Raw genomic sequence first — 15,547 nt, 5'->3', positions numbered from 1 at the left:
ATGACAGTTGTATTATGAAATATTTTGTAATATCTCAAGAGTTAACTCATCTTGTATAGAGTTTATTTCAACAGTTTTATTTATGAATATTGTAAATGTGTTCGTAAGTAAGGAAAGTGTGTGTGTACTCTTCATGTAACTAAACATGCTATCACACACACACACACACACACACACACACACACACACACACACATATATATATATATATATATATATATATATAATATATATAATATATATGTGTTTGTGTATATATACATACACACACAAACATTATTCATATATATATATATATATATATATATATATATATATATATATATATATATATATATATATATATATAGTCTTATATGCTTACCAATAACTATATCTGCATTTATTATCCTTCCACCAACTGCAGTTGAACCACAAAAAAAAAAATAAATGATATGTTTTTATCATAGATTAATTTAAAAAAATAAAACGCAGACCATTTATTTCATATTCTGTTTTTGGGGGTTACATATTTTGCCCAACTAGACTTCATTCTTAATCATAAAATTAAATTTCTTCTAAGTAACATTTTATCAATTAGAAATTACTTTGAATAACATTCACAGAATGGTTTTCATACTTACCTCATGGTCGTGTTGTCAGAAAATATATGCCTAGATATTATTAACTCTTATTGCAGTAATACAAGACTTAATAGATGGCAAAAAGTGTAATTGACATCAAAAAACAAATTTCCAGAGTCTCTGTAGCCTGAGGAAATAACACGTACAGTATTTTTCTAGTAAATAATGTTTGATATATCATTAATAATAATATTATTATTATTATTATTATTATTAATATTATTAGCTAAGCTACAATCCTAGTTGTTAGAGCAGGATGCTATAAGCCCAAGGGCTCCAATAGGGAAAAAAGCCCAGTGAGGAAAGGAAATAAGGAAACTACAAGAGAAGTAATTAACAATTAAAATACAAATTTTTTAAGAAAAATAACATTAAAATAAATACAGATTATATAGGACTGACACTGAATAGGAAAGAGATATTATTTTTAAAATGCTGAAATATTCAAAATGCAGATAGAAAGTTATTTTTCTAATGTTAGTAGATGGAAGAATGGCTGGACGTTTAAAAATTACCAATATATAAAATGAACAGGGGATCTTCAATTTCGTTCAATTTTCCTCAATTGATAGATCTTGATCTGTATCACAGGATTCTATATTCAATTTAGAAAAAACATAATTAAATTTTCTTTATTTTACATTACTTTTGTTTGGCCTGAAAGTTCCATAATGTAAATTCCTATTTTTAAGTGAGGTGTAAAGAAGGGTTTAAGGATAGATTGGTTACTGTTCTTTTCCTTCTTTCCTTTCCTCACTGGGCTATTTTCCCTGTTGGAGCCCCTGGGCTTATAGGTTCTTGCTTTTCCAACTAGGGTTGTAACTTAGCAAGTAATGATAATAATAATAATGCAGTTATTGGTACCTAAATAAAAAAAATATCCATACTCAATTTTTTTTAATGAGGCGCATTCACACTAACTCGCAGCGGTGCTCTTTTAGCTCGGAAAAGTTTCCTGCTATCTGATTGGTTAGAATTATCTTATCCAACCAATCAGCGATCAGGAAACTTTTCCGAGCGAAAAGGGCACCCCTGCAAGTCAGTGCAAATCTGCCTCACTAAAAAGAATTGACTATAGTAACATCAATGGTCATAATGATGCGAGTTGTAAAGAGAATAATTGAATAATTTTGACTTTTACCTTTTATATGTAACCTCTATTCCCTCATTTCAGAAGGCAGCGGATTCGTGATGGGAGGACTCAAACGTCTTCTACGTTGGTTCCCCAAAAGGGCCATGCGACGAGGGGTCTATTTACTGCTACTGTGGTGTTGCCTTTGCTATCTAGTTGTTAGGTAAGTTGAAACGTATTCATCTATGATTGAAATTTAAATCTAATAATTTACTAAATATATTAATTGTGTACAGTATAATTTATCTCAGCCAAGGAAAGTTCTCTGATGTCATTGGTATATATTTCATAGTAATGTTGCTAAATTTGAAGTTTTATATGTATAATTTCCAAATTTTGTTTCAGTAGTTTGATAATATTCATTTTTTGTGAACCTCCTCTATAAGACGAAAGCCTTACATTTAATTTTTAATTTTCACAAATTTTGTTCGGTCACTTTTTAGTAGATGATAATTTTTGAGGATTAATGTGTTGTAATTGGTCATTTTAGGCTGTTAATCATGAATATTGTTGAAAAACACAAAATAGAATTTAGTTGCTGTAAAATCTTGCATAAAATTTTTTTTTGTGGGTAACTGGAGTGGCAATGAATCCTGTTTTCTTCCATTTTATGATGTAGTGCATGGTGCATGTATTTCATCATAATGTACTTTTTTCATTGGAGCAGTAACCAAAAATGTACTGTTATCTGGTTGTGAAAAATTTTATATGAAAAGGCATGTACTTGTAGTATGTTATTCTGATATTTTTTTAATTAGTTTTAAAATAAAGGTAATATTAATTTTCAAAAAGCTATGACAAAATGTTGCATTGAAGCTCTATTAATTAGTCTCAGACAATATTTTGCAGAGATGTGAAAATTGTAATTGGTGACCTCAGTGCTAAAATTAGAAGGAATAATCAAGGTATCAAGAATGTGATGCGTGTTAATGGTCTTGGCGAAGTTGAAAATTAAAATGGAGCACATTTCATAGGTTTCTGTTCAACAAACAATCTTGTCATTGGTGGTACTCTTTTCCAGCACAAGGACAAGTACAAATATACATGGACTTCAACATGTGGCAGTTACAAAAATCAAATAGATTGCATAGCCATTAACCCTTTTACCCCCAATGGACGTACTGATACGTTTCACAAAACTCGTCCCTTTACCCCCATGGACGTACCGGTACGCCCTTGCAAAAAACTGTTATTTACATTTATTTGCATATTTTTTTATAACTTTATGAGAAACTAAAGGCATTTTCCAAATAATGAGACCAACCCTACCTCTCTATGACGAAGATTAAGGCTGTTAGCGCAATTTAGAAAAAATATATGGCAAAATGTGCTTTAAAAAAATGCCTGGAGCTTAAGGGTTGGAAGTTCCAGATAGCATTGGGGGTAAAAGGGTTAATAAAGAGAGGAGGAGGACTCTTGTGAAACGTAAGATGCTATAGAGGTGCAGATATTGGTAGTGATCACCAGCTCCTCATTGCCACACTGAAATTAAATCTGAAAGCACCCAAAAGAATTGTAGATAGAATACCTAGGTTTGATACAACTATTTTAGAAGATTAACACTGAGAAATTTGCAATTTAATGTAGGAATTGATTTGCAGTCTTAGAGACTTTAAGACACAAAGAGCAGACAATTAAGAATAGTGTGATATTAAGAGCATATATCAGTCAGTTGGTAGTGAAGTTTCGAGACTTGTAGTTACAAGGACAAAGCCATGGATAAATGATATGTGAGATACTACAGTATAATAAAGAAGACAAGACAGAAATTGATTGTTGAATGTTTTTGAGGAAGTAAGGAAAATTACAAGGTAGAGCATGCTAAGTATTCCAGTATTGACAGTGAGGTCAAAAGAAAAGCTAGGAATGAGTGGAGAGAATATTTAGACAGGAAAGCAGATGAGGCTGACATAGCTATGAATTTAGGGAGTGGCCATGGAGTAAGAACTGCTCATAGAATTATTAATGAAATCTCTATGGGATCAAAGAAAAAGAAGCATACCCATCAGAAAGAGAGATGGATATGTTATAACAACAGAGGATGAAGAAAGGCAACGATGGATGGAACATTTTAGTGAGGTCATGAATAGGAGATACGAAGGGAATAATTTGATTGATATACCTGAAGCTGATGAAGACCTTAATGTGTCCATGAATGAATTCAATGTGTTTGGAAGCTATCATTAAAAAACTCTTGAGATGGACCCTGGTTACGATGAAATAACTGCCGAGATGATACTAGCTGAAAATGAAGTGACCCTTAGAATACTTACAAGATTATATTGTAGAATGACATAAAGCAAAACCTGATGAATGTGAGTTAGGAGTGTTGGTGAAAATGGCTAAAAAAGAAGACATGACTGATTGCAATAATTACAGAAGCATCACACTTACGTCAGTTGATATAGTATGCTTATTCTAAAGAGGCAAGATAGAAAGATTGATGAAAAACTGAGAGATAAAAAAGCAGGATTTAGAAAAGATAGAAGTTGTATTGACCAAATTTTCATTTTAAGACATGTTGTACATCAATGTATGGAATATAAAAATCTACTTTTGATGACATTTGTGGACTAGCGAAAAGCCTTTGATAGTGTACCAGCCAATTTTGTGGAGAGTTCTGCGTTATTATGGAGTTCCTTACATATGTAAATTTGATTGTCTGTTCATGAGCATAGCAAGTGCAAATTTAATGTTAACGGAGTCTTATCAAATGAATTTCCAGTGAACCGTGGAGTACACCTCATGGATTTTGTAATGCTAGAACAGCTGGAGATGGTGGAGAAGGATTGGACTTGATTGATAATAAGAAATTAGCTGACCTAGAGTATGCTAATGATGCTGTCATTATTAGCAGAACACCACAGGATTTGCAATGCTTGCTTACCAGAATGCATGAAATATCACAGGATGTTGGGCTTAAGATAAGTAGAAGAAAGACAGATGAGAACGGAATATGCAATTGAAGATGAAATATCATTGGAAGGAGAAAGGATTAATGAGGTAGAATCATTTAAGTATTTAGGAACTATGATCTCCAATACAAGGTCATTAGAATTAAAGTTTAGTGAAACATTGAAAAAAACAAATCAGACAATGGCTAGTATAAGTAAAATCTGGAAAGCAAATCGCCTGAAATTAAATTTAAAAATCAGGATATATATCAGTTTAGTGTAATCTGTGTTACTGTATGGTCATGAGTTGTGGTATGACATTGAAACAATCTCCAACAGATTTAGTAGAATTGAGAACAAAGCGCTCAGAAGAATATTAGGAGTTAAATGGCTGGACAGGACTAGAAATTAAACTATTAAGAGATTACTCGCGTGCCATATGTAGATGAGATCATGGTGAGGGGTAGATGAAGATGGTTTGGACATGCTCTTCACACTCCCCAAATGTTTAACTGTGCTCCACAAAAAGTTGGAAGATCCAGGCCTACATGGCTGAGGACTATGAAGCGTGAAGTAGGAGATGATGAATGAAGAAGTATTGAATTAAAAGCTCAAGATAGAGATGACGGGCGGAATCTAACCAAGCCCCTTTGCGTCAATAGGCGTAGGAGTAGATGATGATGATCTGCGATTACAAAAATGTTGCAATTTACAGTTTATGTTTACGGTGTATTAAGGGGACATAAAGGGCTGAATGACTTGTAATTTTTTTATGTAACCAGAAAAGGGACCAAGTAAATAAGTGAAAAAAGTTATTATAATTTTTATCTTAGCTTCAATATAGTTTAAATGATCTCAGTACTGTATCATATATATGGGTTATTTCAATATTCCCTCAGCATTTATTAGTTAAAATTCTAAATCATTTTGTTATTGCAGGTTTTCTGGCCAGGACGAGTCCACTTTCAGCCATGGAGGTACCATGACCGGCAGGTTGTTGCTGCAGAAAATAGTTGAAACTCGGGCACCACCACTCGTCACGACAGAAACTGCTCCTAATGCAACGACAGAAGTAAAGGTTTTGGAATTGGAGCCGTCAGTGGATAAATCGCCCGTACTCTCAGAACAAGATTTAGCAGCCCAGATACAAGAAAAAATACCAAATTTACCAGTTAGATATTGGCAAAAATATAAGGGCAAAGTTTTATCCAAGAACAAGACTTGTGCCAAGTTCCCATCACTATATGATATTAGTTTCAATAATATGTACTGGCAAACACTACAAACTAGTAATGGTACCTTCCACCTATATGGTGCTTATTATGACAACAGAACATTAGTTGCTATGAAACCAGTGATTCGCATACTTGGTATGATAAACCGGTTGGAGCCTAAAGTTAAAACTTACTGCCAACTATGGTTTGATGGACACAAAGAACCGGTGTTCGCTCGTGTCTGGGAATACAAGTACATATGGTATAAAAAATGGGGAAATTATAAGAATGGACTCTTCCAGCCATACCTTGTTGCTTGCCAAGTACCACCAGGTTATCGCCATCTTGTACCAGAATCTGTATCTTTGGTGGAGAAACCATGTGATATGGCTACAACAAACATGCGAGTAATAAATAATAGACCACCCTCGGGGCAAAAAGAAGACTTTGCAGTTTGCGTTAAAGGTCTCGACTTTCTTCATGATGACTTGAGTGTTCGATTAGTGGAGTGGTTAGAGCTCTTGTTCCTCCTCGGAGCAAATAAGGTGTTTATGTATGATTTAGAAGTTCATCCCAACATAACAAAAGTGTTAAAGTATTATGAAGATCAAGGTAAAGTGGAGGTCACAAAACTGACATTGCCAGGGGAGCAGCCTAACATACCTGGGTTATTGCATATGTATTTGAAGAGTAAAATTACAAACAAGAGACAAAATGAACTCATTCCTTATAATGATTGCTTATACAAAAATATGTATCGTTATAAATACATTGCTCTTCTAGACACAGATGAAGTCATCATGCCTAAAAGTTCAATGTCTTGGAAGTCTTTAATGGAAACTGTTGTACCAAAAGCATTGAAAACCAAAAAGGACGCTCGTGCCTCATACAATGTGCGCAATGTGTACTTTATGGATACAATGAGCCATGCCCATGGATGGTTCAGAGACATTCCACACTACATGCATATGTTACAGCATGTATATAGGTCTAATAATTACACCAAACCAGGTCAATATGTTAAATGTTTCCATGACCCAGAAAGGGTTCTCACCCTTCATAACCATTTCCCTCTTTCATGCCTTGGTGGAGGTTGTTCATCATTTGCCATTGATACAGAAGACGCCCACTTGCAACATTATCGAGCCGATTGTGTAAATTCCTTGAAAAAATCTTGTTCGCAAGAATATAAAAATCACACGACATTTGACTCTACAATTTGGAAGTATAGAGAACCGTTAGTAGCGCGTGTCACCGACACTTTGGATCATCTTGGTTTCTTCAACACTGGAACAGCAGTGAGAGCTACTGATCCACCTGCTTCTGCTGTACGGAAAAAGTAATATTCAATGTTATATTTTAGTGCTATAATGCACAGTTATTGTGCCTTAACCCGTGTGATCTTTTTAGTGGTCTTATTCCGTCCTTATAAAACCCAGAACAGTATTCTGTTTCAAGTGGCTACCTATGTGTGGCTGTACTATCTTTAGAATTTTTTAAGGGTTGCCAAAACTGTCTGTGAAGAAGGTGAATGATGGATGGTGGCAGGTGCTGCTCATATTAAATATTGCTCCCGTCTTTCAGCATCACCTAAAGCAGTTTATCAGCTGCGATGTTACCTTATTTAAGGTCAAGTGTCGAAAGGTTAAAGGTAAAATGTGTTGAAATTTATTTGCTCGGCAAAGGAATGAGTTTCAACATCGTTGAAATAGCTAAAGTATGTACTTAAGGTCAAGTGTTGAAACATTAAGGTAAAATATATTGAAATTTAAGTACTTTTGCTCGGCAAAGGAATGAGTTTCAACATCGTTGGAATAGCTACAGTATGTACTTAAGGTCAAGTGTTGAAGGATTAGAGATAAAATATGTTGAAATTTAGGTACTTTTGCTCGTCAAAGGAATGAGTTTCAGCATCCTTGGAATAGCTATGTCAAGTGTTGAAGGATTAAAAGTAAAATATGTTGAAATTTATGTACTTTTGCTCGGCAAAGGAATGAGTTTCAGCATCTTTGGAATAGCTACAGTATGTACTTAAGGTCAAGTGTTGAAGCATTAAAGGTAAAATATGCTGAAATTTAGGTACTTTTGCTCGGCAAAGGAATGAGTTTCAGCATCCCTGGAATAGCTATAGTATGTACTTATGGTCAATGTGTCGAAAGATTATGTACTTAGGTCAAGTGTTGAAGGACTAAAGGTAAAATACGTTGAAATTTAGGTACTTTTGCTCAGCAAAGGAATGAGTTTCAGCATCGTTTGGAATAGCTAAAGTATTTACTTAAGGTCAAGTGTCGAAAGATTATGTACTTAAGGTCAAGTGTTGAAGGATTAAAGATAAAATATGTTGAAATTTAGGTACTTTTGCTCGGCAAAGGAATGAGTTTCAGCATCGTTGGAATAGCTAAAGTATGTACTTATATATCAGCTTTATGTAGTTGAGGCTATGGACTCCAAAAGTGCATCACAATTGGCTTTATCACTTGTTATCCTATAGTTTTATTGTTCCATTTTACTTTAAAGCTGCATTATTATGTCATTTATGGATAAGTCTGTCTTCTACTGAAATTATAAATAGCTGTAATGTAATTGCTTTTACATTAATGTTAAAACTTTTTTGTGAAGTTCACGTACAGTACTCCCAGTCTGTATTTAAAGAAAATATGCCACATTTTTCATGATTTCTTTTTCTGAAACTGTATGAAAATTTATAGAAGTTGTAGGCATCATTGAAACTTGAAGAATTACAGTAAATGTATCATTGAAACATGAAGAATTACAGTAAATTGTATCATTGAAACATGAAGAATTACAGTAAATTGTATCATTGAAACATGAAGAATTACAGTAAATTGTATCATTGAAACATGAAGAATTACAGTAAATTGCATTACCTACCCTGTAAAGGGGAGCGCTAACGTAACTAAAATTGCGATTGATGAAAAATTGTATATCTTGAAATGGCAATTTATTAATTCAGAATCTCTCTCAACTATATTAGTTAATAAAAATTACAGTTTTAGACTTGCTTCGGTCAATATGTAGAGTATAAGGCATAGCTTACAAAATTATGGAAAAAATATATATCTGTAAGATTTAATTAAATCTTATTTTTGTGCATTGCATATACAAGGTGGAATTTATCAAGAATTATGTTGTATAGTATTTAAATTCAGATCATACATGATTGACAACTACTAACTATACACAAATCTGTAAACAAGAATCTTATACTTTATATACTAAAGCCATATAATATGTAATTATGTTATTTTGGATAAAAATTTCTGATAAGCCTTGATTTTTGAATAATTATGTAGCTATTCAAATATGTTTGCATAAAATTTTTTACTTTTTTTCTTGCAAAGCAATTCATATTTACAGGATATTACTGTAGGATAATCGTACTGTACTGGAAAATTTCTTTATGAAAAAGTAAAAAAGAAAAATCTACTCTATGTTTGCAAGCAGAAACAGACCTTTAATTAATTATCTTATATATATTTGTACCCTCACTAAATTACAGTTTGTTTTCCAACAAATCTCCAGATTGTGTTATATATTCAGCTAATCGGTCATTATAAATGGTAGACACGGTAATTTATTTCCCGTTTGCATATAACGTAAGCCCTTTGTATCATATTGAAAGGGCTAAAGACTGTGCTGCTTCCTTGATATTTATTCAAGTCAAGGTTTACAGAGATGAATAGACTACTTTGTACAGTTATGTTCTAATGTTTCAATCCTGTATTGTTGGAAAATTAGTGTTTTTGGTGATTTAATTTAAAGTACATTATTCCCTGTAAAATTATCTAATACATACAATGTGCCTCCTTTTTATTTTTGGTTCTGGTGGATTGAAAATGTTCCGTATTAGTTTACACACATTTATTTCAAAGCTGTAAATGTATTTAGTAATGTATGCAAGGAAATGGATATATCTACTAAAAAAATCTAATTTCAATGCAAGACTATTTTAAATTGAAGGAATATCTATCATTCTTCAAGATTGTAGGTCATTTGTACATTAAAAATAATGGCAGGCAATATTTATTTAGATATTTTATGGATAATATATCCAGTAAAAAAATCTAATTTTGATGCAAGAGTATTTTAAGTTGAAGGAATATCTTTCATTCTTCAAGATTGTAGGTCATTTGTACATTAAAAATAATGGCAGGGAATAGTTATTTAGAAATTTTCTAAAGGTCTGTTTCAAATTTCACTGGGATTATGTTTGGTTTGTATGTATCTTTAAACGTTAACAGCAGAAAACTAAAACCAAAATCTGATGTTTTAGTTCTAATATGGCAGCTATTTTAGGAGCAAATTATTTTATCAATAGAACATTGCAATATTTTCTTTATTCAAAATAATTTTGGGTGAACTTAAGTATACCACTAATAAGGTTAACCTTGCATCTTTAGTGGTAAGATTTGACACGTATAATTACACTTGTTTTTTTAAAACTAGGGGGTTGGGAACCTTAATTGATCAACTCAAAAATTTACTCCTTTTGAAAATATCTGATCCAAAATCATGCAACTGTCTGGGTTCCTTTAAAAAAATAGTTAATACACAAAGTGAGATTTTGGGACAATGAAGTATAGTGTATATGCAATCTTTTCAATATGACAAGGTTACCAAGGCATCCACTTCAAAATGAACAGAAGCTAAATACTGTATCCAGAATTGCAATATTTAAAAACTAAGGTTGATCAGTGAACATTTAAATAAATTCTTTTGATAAAAACCATTTACTGTGCATTGATAAAAATCATTTACTTTACATGAAAATTAAGCAGAATTAAATAAATAGTAATTCTAATTAAGTTAGCTTGAATAGTGTTAAGCTTATATATTCAATCAAACCAGTAGCATCATATTGTATCAATGCCACATGTTAAGTTTATCTACAATATCAATTGGCGCTAGAATACATGTAACCCTAAATTTGATACTAAAACAAGTTGCTTCCAAAGATTACTATACTAGATTTAGAGTAAAATTCCTGTTTATTAAGATTTCATATTTTGTTATCAATGCCTGAAAATTCAAAACTAGATTGCTTACCACTTTTTAAAAAGTTCCTACATCTGTATGTCATAAGATATTGTTTTGCAGCAACTGGATGAGCTCCTTCAAATACTGTAATTAATTAAAGCTACCTGCTGAAGAAGGGAAAAAAGTTTGATAAGCTCTTAGAAGTTATCACATCCTCACTGTCAAAAGATACACACCAACTCACACACTATCCAACCTAGAAGATAACAAATAATGTTCTCTAAAGTCACCCAGCTGAAATCTTTCAGCAATTTCTGAAATTATCATGATAGCAAGGGAAGCTGCCATTCTTTCTAATGTAATGAATGATCTTGAAGAAACAATATAAATTTTAAATATGCTAAAAGTAATTTTACAATGAATTTGAAGATTATCTATGATAATGCAATTATGGTTTATCTCCTCGATCTTTCTGAGAGTTGTGTGTTTATTTAACATACTCAAGTGGAAACTGAGAAATACTTTGGCTGTTTTCATTAACTATACATTTTCATTTCTTCTTATATGCTCTGTTGTAAACTGTCTTGCATTAAAGTTTAATTTCTATAATTAATTAGAGAAAAATTCAATCCAAAGTAAGCCAGGACCAATGTAGAATTTTACCTTTGATATATATATATTACTCTGCATACGTCAAGACCATAGAGTTGACACAAGGTACAAGCATCTATATCTTTAAATGCTGGGTGTATTGAGAACTTGCCTATCCCATAACAAGACCTGAAACTCTAAAAGAAACTTTAAACTAAAGCTAAAGACTTGGAGGTGAAATGTCAAAACAATGTTGAAAAGAAGCCTGTTTGTATTTGAAAATATGCAGTATTGTAAAACTAACATCCTGTGTAAAGTTGTTTTCCCGTTCCAGATGGCTAGCCATTTTTTATTAGGTTTACTGTACTGGTATGTTATTCTGTATAACTTTACGCTACTTTTGGGTGGTATATATACTCATGAAACCTTGAAATATAATGCATTACTGGAACTTTTAACTAAAATGGGACAAGATGTGTATGCAAAAAAAAAAAAAAAATGTATAATTATGCTAATGTAGCTATTGAGAACAGGAAGTTGGTGCATATGAAAAATTATACTCAACTGTTATATTAGTCTGGTAATTTCAATGTAGTGAAAAATAAATGCATATTTTTTATTTTTCAATGCAATGGGAAATTCACACATCATATAGTAATTCAAGGAGGCTTAGAAGAGAAACTGTATGATTAAGGGAAATTTGACTTAAGAAAAACAGGTCAATTCCAAGGATATATGGGCATATTTTCTGTCTAATTTAGCACTGGTACAGTTAACCCTTTTACCCCCGGGGTATTTGGAAATTTCCAACCCTTAACCCCCAAGGGGTTATTTTTTTCCCAGGACATTTTGCAGTATATTTTTTTTAAATTGCTCTAACAGCCTTAATTTTTGTCATAGAGAGGTTAGGTTGGTCTCATTCTCTTGGAAAATGCCTGAATTTTCTCAAAAAATTATCAAAAAATATAAAAAACAAATTTTTATAGCATTTTTTTTGCAAGGACGTACCGGTACGTCCATGGGGGTAAAGGGATGGCTTTTGTGAAACGTACCAGTACGTCCTTTGGGGGTAAAAGGGTTTATATAACTGTGTACGGTAGCTAATTGCTGATGGACTTCTTCAACAACTTACAGTATACATATCAAGTGTTGCTTAGTGCACTGGTAAAGTATACATATCAGGTATTAAGAATACACTGGACATAAAGCAATATTATGTTTTTACTGTCATTACAGTTTAGTAAGAATAATCATTAATACATGTAAGATCATCTCATTCATATGACTTCATTGGGAAAAATCTGGTGCATAAAAGCATTTTTTTTTTATTATTGTGCCTAGCCCTGAAAGTATGTATGTAAACAGAATATTTATTTTATAATTAAAAGCCAAGTTTCATGTGTGGACAAATGAATGTATGATTATGAATGGAAGTGTGTAAGAAATTTCACGTTCATCAAGAGTGCCATTTTATCATTGCTTAGTGTATAAGTGTAAATACTAAGTCAAATCGTTTTGTATTGGATGTTAAATAAATTCAGTAAATATAGTATGTAATTTTCTTAAACCCACTATGTAAATTTTTCAACTAATTTTGAATTTTTTTTTTCCTAGCTATACAGACCAGAGTCCTTTTGAAATATGGAATGTCTTCTGTCGAGCTAGAATACCCATTGAAATAGAGGTATGCTCAGTTTTTTTTAATGAGGCACATTTGCACTGACTAGCAGAGGTGCCCTTTTAGCTCTGAAAAGTTTCCTGCAATTTGATTGGTTAGAATTATCTTGTCTAATCAATCAGCGATCAGGAAACTTTTCCGAGCTAAAAGGGCACCCCTGCGAGTTGGTGCAAATCAGCCTCACTAAAAAGAATTTACTATAGTTAATGACAGGTGGTAAAGCAAAGATGAGTAGCCTGTCAAAAACCTCTCGCTCTTGGCCATAAACTCAGGATTTAAATGTGTGGTTGAGGTGAGAAATTTAACAATAATTATTAACTTGAAATTCATTTGTTCCTACGGTTGTACAAACAAAACTTTCGTCGTTTAAAATAAGGAGACTTGCTTATTGGTGAGTAGGGAGTCCCCTTGTGTTCCTTTCCTCACTGGGCTAGTTTCCCTGTTGGAACTCTTGGACTTATAGCATCCTGCTTTTCCAACTATGGATATAGCTTAGCTAATACCGTACAGTAATAAAAATAAAGACAAATCCTTCCTGGAAATGAATACTCGTCACATGATGGCCAAAAGTATCAATTCCACCAACCTCCAGCTTCTAGAGAAAGGATGGAGAGGCCTCCTTCTTACAGATCAAATCTAATAAGATTGGTGCATAGAAGTCTGGCTTACCAACATCAATGTCAGGTCCAGTGTGTACCAGTACAAAACCTATCTCTTAAGTAAGGTGAATGAAAGAAAAAGCAGAAGAGCCAGTCTTTGTACCTTTCCCCATGACTTGGATAAAAAGTTACAATAGACAAACTACTTCCTATCCCATACGGAAGGTGGACCGGTTACAATTACTGGAACAGCAATCACAGGACCAAGAACAAAAGAATTAAAGGACTTGTGGCTATACTCACTTAAGAAGACTGATAGTTGTTTGGCTCGCCAAACTTCATCACCTATCCGACTGCAGATCTTTTGAGTTTGAGTGAGATAAATTGACTTCCTGAGCTTTACATTGAGCTGATACCTATACCTCCTTCAAAGGTTGAAGCGTATGATCTGAAAGATTTCACGCAGTCAGAAAGGGACATGTTCAGTGAAACCCATTTCTTGATTCTGTCAGGACTAAGGAAGAGATGCTAACACACGCATTAGATGTTGGTCCCTCTTCAGAAATTACAAGTAGGAAAATTACCTCTTTTAAACAGAAGATGGCCCACCTTCCCTAGTAGACAGCTCCAGCAGACCATAATTATCCAGAAATCTCCTGTGCAGACCTCACAAAAATCCTTCAGCGAGAAGCTGGATAGCCTCCAACCATGACAAGCAAGTAACTTCGTGGGATGGAGATTACCTCTGAAGGTGTGCTTGACAGGGAAAAGTAACCCAAGGATAGGTCTCTAGAAGTGGTAAGAGATCATGAAACATTCGGTATGTGGTCATCCTGAGGCCTGACATAATCAACGCTAGGTTGGTTAGCTCGTAAAACAAGTTGAACATATGAGAACTAGGAGTCCAAATGATATTTCTTTGAAAATTTCCGATGGGTCTTATGAATATCAGAACTACAACATACCAGTGGCAACTGAATCTAGTGAGGTCTTACTCATATAGCCACCAAAGAAGATTAGCCCGTGCCTCTTGTCTCCCTCAGACAGTAGGATTTGGGGGATCCCCCAAGGTTGGCCAGGGATCCTTCAAATACTATCAAAGGGATCTCTGGTGGAATGAGCTTCTCCAAAGAGAAAAGTTGCCAAGCAACACTCGCAATGGCAAGGTACTTTATGGTAATCAAGAGTGCTATAGGAATGAGAGGGGGGGGGAGGGCAGTGGTCCAGAAAAGATAACAGGTACCCATTTCAAAAGACACTTACTATCCAGGACCCAGCCCTTGTTCTGCCTGGACACTCAAGGCATGACGGGCATCCTACTTGTGGCAGTAGAAGAGCGGGGGAATGTTTACATCACGTTCACCCTCTACCTTCGCTCTTTCCCCTTAACTGACCTGCCTTTTGTGTACCTCTAAATGGCTATGCATTCACAGGATGCCTTCAAGAGGAAGGAGTCGCAGGCAGTCCTGATCAGGGACTGAGAAAGTTACAGAGCCTTCTTATTCCTGACCCTGCAGGTATGGTTGCACCTGAAGGTTTGGCCACAGAGACCTTCAAAGAGCCAGAGCCCTTGAATAAGACTATGTGATGGATCAGAGAATACTGCATTGCAATCCTCCCTTCTCCACTCCCGCCTGCATTAAGCTCCTTGGAATGAGAGACATAGTTGCCCGCACAGACGTGAACAGGGTGTCAGTATTACCTCTGGACTAACTTATTTTGAGAGTCTGGAAACCAAAGCATCTCTCCTCTTCAATATCCAGTTAGCCTACTGGTATACTAACTGCCATGTAGGTCACTGCCTTCCCACTCAACAGC

General features: G+C 34.1%; 1 protein-coding gene and 1 long non-coding RNA gene across 2 annotated transcripts in view; one reads left to right on the top strand and one right to left on the bottom strand.

Moving 5' to 3' along the window:
• LOC137637065 (uncharacterized) overlaps positions 1-8,157 on the top strand; it is a 20,469-nt gene extending 12,312 nt beyond the window's left edge. The window contains exons 2-3 of the mRNA XM_068369372.1: positions 1,798-1,918; positions 5,589-8,157. Coding sequence (XP_068225473.1) covers positions 1,815-1,918; positions 5,589-7,206 — 1,722 coding nt within the window. The 5' untranslated portion in view covers positions 1,798-1,814 and the 3' untranslated portion in view covers positions 7,207-8,157. The remainder of the gene's footprint in view (positions 1-1,797; positions 1,919-5,588) is intronic.
• Positions 7,914-15,547, bottom strand: part of LOC137637066 (uncharacterized) — a 42,638-nt gene continuing 35,004 nt past the window's right edge. The window contains exon 2 of the long non-coding RNA XR_011043366.1: positions 7,914-11,028. This is a non-coding gene — a long non-coding RNA (uncharacterized lncRNA). The remainder of the gene's footprint in view (positions 11,029-15,547) is intronic.

Source organism: Palaemon carinicauda, unplaced genomic scaffold (assembly GCF_036898095.1).
Source record: "Palaemon carinicauda isolate YSFRI2023 unplaced genomic scaffold, ASM3689809v2 scaffold513, whole genome shotgun sequence".
Classification (NCBI taxonomy): domain Eukaryota; kingdom Metazoa; phylum Arthropoda; class Malacostraca; order Decapoda; family Palaemonidae; genus Palaemon; species Palaemon carinicauda.
This window is presented reverse-complemented; position numbering and strand designations above follow the sequence as displayed.